At 31.2% G+C, this 10,510-nt stretch overlaps 2 protein-coding genes across 2 annotated transcripts; both read left to right on the top strand.

Annotated features, from left to right (window-relative positions):
• The first annotated feature begins 475 nt into the window (after positions 1-475).
• LOC125593487 lies at positions 476-1,823 on the top strand. Its single transcript, XM_048770184.1, has one exon. It carries the CDS (start codon positions 1,029-1,031, stop codon positions 1,581-1,583), a length of 555 nt encoding a protein of 184 aa, XP_048626141.1. The 5' UTR covers positions 476-1,028; the 3' UTR covers positions 1,584-1,823.
• A 605-nt stretch (positions 1,824-2,428) lies between these two features.
• LOC111200825 lies at positions 2,429-3,302 on the top strand. Its single transcript, XM_022692209.2, has 2 exons — positions 2,429-2,638; positions 2,851-3,302. Exons 1-2 carry the CDS (start codon positions 2,483-2,485, stop codon positions 3,031-3,033), a joined length of 339 nt encoding a protein of 112 aa, XP_022547930.1. The 5' UTR covers positions 2,429-2,482; the 3' UTR covers positions 3,034-3,302.
• Positions 3,303-10,510: the final 7,208 nt, after the last annotated feature.

Here is a 10,510-nt window from a genome sequence, read left to right as displayed (position 1 = left end):
TTTTAATTTAGATTTATTCTACGTATTATACGTTTGTTTGATAATATTCAAAATGTAGAGAAAAATCTATCAATATGTGTTGCAGTTCTTATTTAATTTGTTTGATAGTATAATATTGTTTGAACTTGTGTCTTTATTGTTTTGTTGAAAGAGTCAATTATATCGAAACAACAACAATTACAAGGTAACAAGACTAATTAATGGCCTACTTTTCTTTACAAATCCATGTGTAGACAGTGTAGTTACTAGATCATGTCGTATAAGCTGAAGTAATTTTGGACTTTGGTATATTGATGTGTTGAAGTTTGTTCGTGTACAAGAAACATTGAAATGTAAGACAATTGCGGTGGAATATATATAAATAAATGTTTCTAAAAAATTAGGGTAAATTCCGCATAATCCGACCAACTTGAGAGAAAAATCCAATTGTGAATAGAGTGATATATATGCGAAATATTGGAACTTAGTGCCATTTGCATGGAACCATGTTTTGAGGCTATTCCTTCGTGCAAGTGACTATACCAATTTAGGGTTCCCTCATTAATCATTTATGTAAAATCAATAATAATTATTAATTATAATCTTTTAAAAAATTCTTAATTAAATTGATCGATCATGAAATGTTTATTAGGGAAAAATAACAGATTTAACTAGCGTTTTTAAGTAACTAATTTAGTAATTTCTAGAATAATTAGTATAGGCATTAATTGAGTTTGCGTTTAGCTGTATTTCTTTTCCTTAACTTCCTCTTCACGTAACTACCGCATGGAGAGCGCTGTCTTTTCTAGTTATGACGTGAAAGCTTCTTAAAAGACAGCTTTTACTTCCACCGTTAAACCCTAAACTATTTAATACTTATACTTTTCACCCCTAATATTTTAAATTACTAAATTACACCCTTGTATTTATTTTCATATAAATAGACATCAAGAACAAAACCTTTCTCCTTGGGCTCTTCTTTCAAATCTCTCTTCCCTGCTCATTGCAGGGAAACCACCCCACCCCTTCTTGAATCTCTTTTGTTCACCATGGAAGTCAAAAACCAGATCAATGGTAGAGAAGAAGAGATCAAGAACAAGATGAAGAAGAAAAGATCACGTGGCATGCACGTGATTGGTGTAGCTTTGTACATGCTTCGCCGTCGTAGGAGGACAAAGCCGTTTAGAAATGGGTTTTGGCGGCGAGTTGTTGAGTCCTTTCAGCAGTTGAAAAACGATAAGATTACCATGCAGCCACCGTCTAATATTACGATAATGCCACCGGCTTCTCCGGTGAAGGAGAAACCTCCAGCGAGTAATGACGATCGGCTATCAGAGATGGTAGAGGTTTTCACGGCGACGTCTTCTTCTTGCTCTTCGGGAATCTCCGGATATGGATCGGCAAAGTCGTTGCGTGATATGGACTGTCTTGATGAAGATGAAGATGATGATGATGATGAGGATTGCTATCGTGACGTTGATGGAGGTGATGAGATGATTGACGTGAAAGCGGAGGAGTTTATTGAGAGATTTTACGAGCAAATGAGGATGCAAAATCAGGCTTATACAGGACGTTGCAAAGGCAAAGGGACGATGACGGTCTAGCGATGAAGCATATTATATGACATGAACGTATGGTTTATACATGCATAGAGATGTGCATGTTTATCACACTGGAAGGTTCTTAGGGTATGTCTTTGTCTTTAATTATATCGAAACATTTAATCTGCAAGAAAACATATCATCTATTTGTTTATTTTATAAATTTAATTAGTGTGTTTGAGTGTTTCTAGTCGATGGTTAATTTGTACGAATTGTTTGCAATAATACTAAATTTCTAAAATACATTCATTTGCTTCCTGTCGACCAATTCTGTTATTAATTTACTTTGCAGAAGTGAGGATTTGTTTCGGCCGAATCTGTGTCCAATAAAATATATACATTTATGATACCTATAAACTCTCGTGTCCAATAAACTCTTGAATTGGTTCAACTCACTTTTGTCTCGGACAAAATTGGGCTTAACAGATTTAAACCACTTCGTATATATAGGCTTGTTCATTACCGTCCCATAGACCTAAGAATGACGAACTCCCAAAGCTAACTAATTCTTTTGAATGGTACCAAATTTCACGATATATCAACAATTCATTTGTTTGCTTTATTATTAAACTTATATAATGTTTGTAAATGCCTAACTAAATCATAAATATGGATTCAGTTAAGACGTAAATCATTTTGTAGAAAACACAGGAGCTTGAATAGGTCTTAGATTCTAAAACGAGAGCGGAGTTATAGTCAAACTTACATACAAATCCAACTTTGATGGCTTCTGGGTTGGCCTTAAAGATAGGATACATTAGAGGTTATTATCATGGTCATAGTGTGTCTTTCCCCGGGAAACTAGGGTTTAGCATTGTGCTATTTTGTGTATTTAAAAAAAACTACACTCCTTATTGTTCTAATTAAATCCATTCAGAGATAACGAAACATAGTCAGATATAATGCTCTCTTCACGAGCTCTTAATGCAGCGTCTCGTTCGTCTCTCAGTCGTCCTCTTCTCGCCAAGAGACTAGCTTCTTCCGGTCGAACTGCTGATCCTGATATCCATGGTCGTAACGATGGAGACGAGCCTAGTCTTTTCCCAACAGACCCCGAAGTATCATCCATCTTTTATTTACATTTTCTGTCATTAATTACACTTTAATTTGACTTTACATTGTCACAACAAAAAATGTAGATTGTTTCTTAAAATGTTGTTTTTATTACCAATCATGCTAAAAAAATTTAGAGGTAGGTCTTAAAACATAACTATACTCACTTAACCAACAAGATTATTAATTATTAATTGTGATATGTTTTTTGTTGTAGGGTTTGGATGATGTAGCGAATCCCAAGACTCCGGCAGATGAGATTGTACCGGACATTCGACCACCCGGTTTAGAAAAAGAACCGCTTAAGCCTCCTAAAAACCCACGAACTACTTCACACAAGATTGAGTCTACTCCGGTTGGTCTGCCTGCAGATCCCAGTCTCCAACAGAAACGAAAATAAGAGCAGCAAAAGCCTTAGCAGCTGCACCCGCCATGGTCGCCTAGTATAAGACATACTATTGTGAACTGTAGGCAGATATGTTTACTTTTTATTAGCTTTTGAGAATAAAAAAACAAATTATTTATGCTTTCTTGGGACTAAAGAAAGTAATTTACTTCCATTTTTACAAATGTGTTAGTATCTTGGAATTTTGAGTTGATGTGATGCATGAGGTTAGGCACAATAGATTTGACTCAAGCATATGTGGTGATAATTAAAAGACAGTTTTCAAATGGTCCAAAACGGTTTTAATTTGGTTCTTCAACAGAATTCCTTCGGTGTTTATCCCCCACAAGCTGTAAATTTTGAAGAGAGTCACATTCCAAAGTTGCTATTAAAGAAGTCTTAAAAGAAAATAGATAAAAAAATTTTTTTGAGGCAAACATAGAAAGATAAAAACTCTTCATAATTTCACAAGTTTTTGTGTTCTTTATGTATTCCACCTTTGAAAAACACCATTACTTTGATTCGCTTAACATCATCAAAGCAAAACACCCCATCATTGTGATCAATAATATTATATTAGCTAGAGGTTTGTCCGCGCTTCGCGCAGGTTGTTCGGTTTATAATTTATGATTTTGTTGGATAATGTTCATTGTCAATAGATATAGAGCTTTTGATATGGTTGTATTTTATGTGTTTGGCATGCTAGTGTAAAGTTTTATGTAATGTGTATATCGTAAATATAGTGGGTGTAACATAGTAAATGTTTTGTCTTAGGGTTGTCTTTAAGGTCATAGAGAGGGGACTGATGAAAGAAGGGGGAATGTTACTATGAAATTGTGGAAAATACTAAGCAAAAACTCTGATATTTCCCAATAGTGAAACAGTATTTGCTATGATATTTGCCAATTTTTAATATTCTGTATAGTATAAGGATGTTGAAAACTTGTAGCCTAATGTTGTTTGTAAACAATAGGGCTCGGGGGAGGTTTGTTTTGATGAATTGTTTTTTGCATGTGTTTGTGTGTTGTTTCTTCATTTTTTTTCTATAAAATTTACGATGATGTTTGTAATTTTGTTAAAATTGCAAATTAAATCTTTGAGGAATCTACTTTAGTAATATTTGAAAGAAAGAGAGGAGCTAGTGTTTTAAATGCAAGTATGGAGAGGTGCTAGTGTGGCAATGGCTAACATGACCATTGATAAGGATAATGTCAAAATTATATATACTTATTAAGTTTTTAAGGTCAATGATGGCACTTTTATTCCATTATCGATTGCCACTTCTGAACTTAGGTTGTTTTGTAAAGAGATACGAATGGCTTATATATGTGCTAAGCTAGTGTGGTGGTTAGAGTTTTCATGTTGTGGTCCAATAATTGAGTTTTTCCACGGTAGTATTGGAAGTTGGTGGGCTGAGATTATATGATGGGCTATTGATTAAGGATGTTGGAATGAATTTGTTGATTATATGTTTAATAAGTGTTTTTAGTCACTTATGATTTGAACTTCTTATCATAGTAATGAACTGGGATGGTAGAAGCTGGTGTTGAAGTTGAAACCCTTAATTTTTTTTTTTTTAAATCGTAGTTGCAGGACATGAGTTTTTAGAACTGAACTCTTTAGATGCTTTCTGATAATTGGTTTCCATGCTTCCCTTTCTACTGGTTGAGGAATGTTTTAAGTGAGCTTCTTCTGGGAGATTTGAATGTTGTTATGTTATTGTTTTGGAATTATTTATTCATTTGAGGAAAATTTGGTGGGGCATTCAAGATTTTTTTTTTTGGTTATATGAGGTGATCTAACCGTGATGATGATGTTGTAGGTCAGATTTCAAGTGGATTTGTGGATTTGTTGAAGTTTTTGATGAATTTGTAATAATTTACAGGCTGATCTGGGGAAACTTTGGTTGGTTTCAGCAAAAAAAAAACTTTGGTTGGTTTCCGTTCATGTTCGGCCTCTGTGGTAATTTAAAATTTGTTAATCATATCAATTTATGAATATATTGCGAGGGTGGGGTGTGTCTGATTTTCCCAGTGGTGGTGTCATCGGTTTTTATTAGATCGTTGTCAGTGAATGTGACGTTGTCGAGCTATGTGTAAACCGTAATACTGTATGTCCATACACAGAAGTTTAAATTTAATTTGCTATGAGGACAGTGTCTTTATTTATGATAACGTAACTAATTGTTTGTTTATTTTTGTAGTCAAAGATTCGTAAAAAAATTTGAAAAATGTTAAGAAATTGGTAAGTGCTTTTGTAGTTACAGATTAGCATTTATATGAAATTTCTATATATCTGTCCATTTAAATAGTAACCTTTTTTGTTTTCATCATAGGTAAAGCTTTGTAAACAATAAATATACTTCTTGTATTTAATAAAAGTGACACCGGAAATTTTTTCACGAATTAAGAAATCACTTAAAATTATATTTTATTTTTTGTTTACACACTAAAATTTTTGCCTTTTAATTAATTCACTAACACAATAAAGTTAAAAATAAAAATTTATTTAAAATTCCGCATTGAAAATACTTAACGGCACAAAAATAAAATTCTAAATGACATTTTTTTAAGAAACAGAGGAAGTATGTTTTCTAAGTGAAGATTATAAACAAAATTAATTAGTTTTCTATCGGAGTGGTATACATTTAACTAAAACAAAAAAAAACTATCCAATTACATTATTAAATACAAAATTTATTAGCATTAATGGTTTAAAGGGACAAAAATTATCAGTTGACACATCTTCAATATCCCACAACATACCCATCTACATTATTTTATAAATTATTCTTTAAGACGTTGGATTTCTTCAGCCAAAGCCAAATGGATTGTATCATGACAATAATAAGAAACCTGCAAGAATCCTATTTCCACCAAAGCCATCATACATTAGATAGCAACTTGCAAAAAAATCTATCTCGAATAAAACCCATATCATATATACATACAACCTACGGCAACTAAACATAACTTAAAGTTTTTCCAAAGTTCCATGTGGTTAAAATGTCTTCTGAATGTTGGATATCTTGATATTGATTTGGGCATCCTTGAAGCCTTTGAAACAAAACCGAACACAGGTTAAAGCGAAAAGACATTTATTTACATGTGAAGTTTTTATTATATGCTTACCTGCAAGCTTAGTTGTGAAGCTCAGCTTTTCTTAGTTCCTGTCAAATGAAGATAATTAGAGCTTTTAAGTCTCTCTTAATCTCCAAACAGCAATACCAACTTTCCAAGATACTCTTCTTCTTCAGATAGGTTTCTGCTTCAGCCTGGTATTTAATGATAAGAAACGGAGTTGAAAACCAATCAAAGATGGTCTTTTGGGAAGATTATTTGTAGTTATCTCCCTTACACTGTCATCTACATGAAAACGCACAACATTTATGATTCAGAGAATCTCTAAAGATACGGTTCGTGTAACCATATTGCAAGGTACTGAGCAACAAACCGATGGAACTGGATTTGATATAGCGTAGAAGCTCCTTAAGAAGGGAATAAGCGGGTAAGGCAATGATGACGACTTGACTGCCTTTGTTATACTTGGCTTCTTTGATGTTGTTTGAGTATATAATACCTTTCATTACCATAATCTCTGTGCTGCCTACATTCCACAAAATGAGCATCCAACTGCAAAAACCATTAAAAGATTTCAGACAATAGAAACAAATAAACAGTTAAGATAAACAGTATTAGAGAGACTCTCGAGAACATCAAGTGGTTTCAGGTCGATCATTGGGCCCTTGTTTGATCCTTTTCTTGATGGACTTGTTTTGAAAGACCACCAGAAAACGCCGAAGTACCACCTTCCGCTTCGTTTCGAAAAGTTGGCCTTTAAACTCCCTATTGCTCATATCAATTAAACGATTTACAAACTGCAGCATACCTGAACGCCTTTGTGACCATTATATATCTAATATACCGGCGAAGTAACCAAACTTTGAGGGAAGAGATGTTGGAGTCCACTGGCGAGGACAGTAGAATATGTATACGATGGCGGATGCTGCGGCTATTTGGCAGAGCACTGGAGCTACAAATCCTTTTTTCTTATCTAAGGAATCGGTGTTGGACTTGCAGTATTTCACTAAAAAAGTTTAGGCTTCAGTATATAGAGCATTTAACGTAAAAAATCAATATTTTTGTAGCGTTAACACATAGATTTTGAGAAAAATTCAAAAGTTATAACAATATTGCTTTAATGCATAGTTGCCTCCTGTACTAATATATGGTGATGGTCAAAGAGGTTTGGAACCTTTGTTGTCTCCATTTCTCTAGAAATAGCGATTTTATAAAGGCTAGTCCATTAATTTAGCATACATTAATACGAATGTAGAATGTTGTTAGAAATTTTAAAACAATACTAAAGATTATAGGGTTCGGTATATAAAGCATTTACCAAAATTCAATATTTTTGTAGAGGTTAACACAAATTTTGAGAAATTTTCAAAAAATATGACAATATTTTTTTAATGCATAGTTGCATCCTACACTAATATATGATGATGTTGAAACAGGTTTAGATCCTTTGTTGTATCCGTTTTTCAATAAAATAGCGATTTTGTAATGGTTATTCCAGTGATTTGATAATATTATGAAATTTTATTAATTAATTGATAAAAAATTAGAACAATTCTCAGAGTTTAACATACATTAATACAAATTTAGGATGTCATTAGAAAATTTAGAACAACAATAAAAAGTATAAGTTTCAGTATATAGAGCGTTTAACGTAAAACTCAATATTTTCGTAGACACATAGATTTTGAGAAAAATTCAAAAATATAACAATATTGCTCTAATGCATAGTTACCTCCTGTCCTAATATATGGTGATGATCAAAGAGGTTTGGAACCTTTGTTGTCTTTATTTTTCTAGAGAATAGCGATTTTATAACGGTTAGTCTACTAATTTACGAAGTATATGAAATTTTACTAAATTAATTTATAAAAAATTGAACGATGATCATGTATCATAAAAGAGAGTTTAACATACATTAATACAAATGTAGAACGTGGTTAGAAATTTTAAAACAATACTAGAGATTATATGGTTCAGTATATAAAGCATTTACCAAAATTCAATATTTTTGTAGGGGTTAACACATAGATTTTGAGAAAATTTCAAAAATATGAAAATATTGTTTTAAAGCGTAGTTGCATCATGCACTAATATATGATGATGTTGAAAGAGGTTTGGAGCCTTCGTTGTCTCCTTTTTCTAGAAAATAAAGATTTTATAATGGTTATTCTACCGATTTAGTGAGTATTATGAAGTTTCACTAAATTAATTGATAAAAAGTTATAATGATTCCCATATACCATGAAAGAGAGTTTAACATACATTAATACAAACGTAGAATATGGTTAGAAATTTTAAAATAACACTAAAATGTTTAGGCTTCAGTATATAGAGCGTTTAACGTAAAACTCAATATTTTCGTAGGGACATATAAATTTTGAGAAAAATTCAAAAAATATAACAATATTGCTTTAATACATAATTACCTCATGTGATAATATATGGTGATGGTCAAAGAGGTTTGGAACCTTTGTTGTCTTTATTTCTCTTGAGAATAGGGATTTTATAACGGTTAGTCTACTAATTTAGAGAGTATATGAAATTTTACTAAATTAATTTATAAAAAAATTGAACAATGATCATGTATCATAAAAGAGAGTTTAACATTCATTAATACAAATGTGGAATGTGCTTAGAAATTTTAAAACAATACTAAAGATTATATGGTTCAGTATATAAAGCACTTACCAAAATTCAATATTTTTGTAAGGGGTTAACACATAGATTTTGATAAAATTTCAAAAAATATGACAATATTGTTTTGATGCATAGTTGCATCATGCACAAACATATGATGATGTTGAAAGTGGTTGGAGCTTTTGTTGTCTCCATTTTATAAGAAAATAACGATTTTATAGTGGTTATTCCACCGATTTAGAGAGTATTATAAAGTTTCACTAAATTAATTGATAAAAAATTATAATGATTCCCATATACCATGAAAGAGAGTTTAACGTACAGTAGAAGAAATGTAGAATGTGGTTAGAAATTTTAAAACAACACTAAAAATTTTAGGTTTCAGTATATGGAGTTTTTAGCGAAAAACTCACTATTTTTGTAGGGGTTAACACATGGATTTTGGGAAAAATTCAGAAAATATAACAATATTGTTTTAATGCATAGTTGCCTTTTGTACTAACATATTGTGATGGTCAAAGAGGTTTGGAACCTTTGTTGTTTTCATTTCTCTAGAGAATAACTATTTTATAATGGTTAGTCCACTAATTTAGGGAGTATATGAAATATTACTAAGTTAATTTAAAAAAAATTGAACGATGCTCATGTACCATGAAAGAGAGTTTAGCATACATTAATATAAATGTCAAATATAGTTATAAATTTTAAAACAACACTAAAGATTATATGGTTCAGTATATAAATCATTTACCAAAATTCAATATTTTTATAGGGGTTAACACATAGATTTTGAGAAAGTTTCAAAAAATATGAAAATATTGTTTTAATGCATAGTTGCATCATACACTTACATATGATGATGTTGAAAGATGTTTGGAGCTTTTGTTGTGTCCGTTTTTCAAGAAAATAACGATATTATAGCGGTTATTCCACCGATTTAGGGAGAATTATGAAGTTTCACAAAATTAATTGATAAAATTTTTAATGATTCCCATATACCATGAAAGATAGTTTAACGTACATTAATAGAAATGTAAAATGTGGTTAAAAATGTTAAAACAACACTAAAAAGTTTAGGCTTCAATATATAGAGTGTTTAACGTAAAACTCAATATTCATAGGAGTTAACACATGAATTTTGGGAAAAAATCAAAAAATAAAATAATATTGTTTTAATTCATAGTTTCGTCCTGTACTAACATATTGTGATGGTCAAAGAGGTTTGGAACCTTTGTTGTTTTCATTTCTCTAGAGAATAGCGATTTTATAATGGTTAGTCTATTAAATTAGGGAGTATATGAAATATTACTAAATTAATTTATAAAAAAATTGAACGATGCTTATGTACCAGGAAAGAGAGTTTAGCGTACATTAATATAAATGTAGAATATAATTATAAATTTTAAAATAATACTATAGATTATATGGTTCAGTATATAAAACATTTACCAAAATTCAAACATTTACACATAGATTTTGAGAAAATTTCAAAAAATATGACAATATTGTTTTAACGCATCGTTGCATCATGCACTAACATATGATGATGTTAAAAGAGGTTTGGAGCTTTTGTTGTCTCTGTTTATAAAAAATAAAAACGATTTTAAAGTTGTTATTCCACCGATTTAGGGAGCATTACGAAGTTTTATAAATTAATTAACAAAAAATTATAATGATTCACATATAACATGAAAGAGAGTTTAACGTACATTAATATAAATGCAGAATGTGGTTAGAAATTTTTAGAAAACACTAAAACGTTTAGGCTTGAGTAT

Source organism: Brassica napus, chromosome C9, assembly GCF_020379485.1.
Source record: "Brassica napus cultivar Da-Ae chromosome C9, Da-Ae, whole genome shotgun sequence".
Classification (NCBI taxonomy): Eukaryota; Viridiplantae; Streptophyta; class Magnoliopsida; order Brassicales; family Brassicaceae; genus Brassica; species Brassica napus.
The sequence above is the reverse complement of the archived record's forward strand: the minus strand, read 5'-3'. Positions and strand labels throughout refer to the sequence as shown.

Coding starts and splice junctions, on each gene's coding strand:
- LOC111200825 (XM_022692209.2), top strand. CDS start 2,483: ATGCTCTCTTCACGAGCTCTTAATGCAGCGTCTCGTTCGTCTCTCAGT. Junction 2,639..2,850: donor TTTTCCCAACAGACCCCGAA/GTATCATCCATC, acceptor TTTTTGTTGTAG/GGTTTGGATGATGTAGCGAA.
- LOC125593487 (XM_048770184.1), top strand. CDS start 1,029: ATGGAAGTCAAAAACCAGATCAATGGTAGAGAAGAAGAGATCAAGAAC.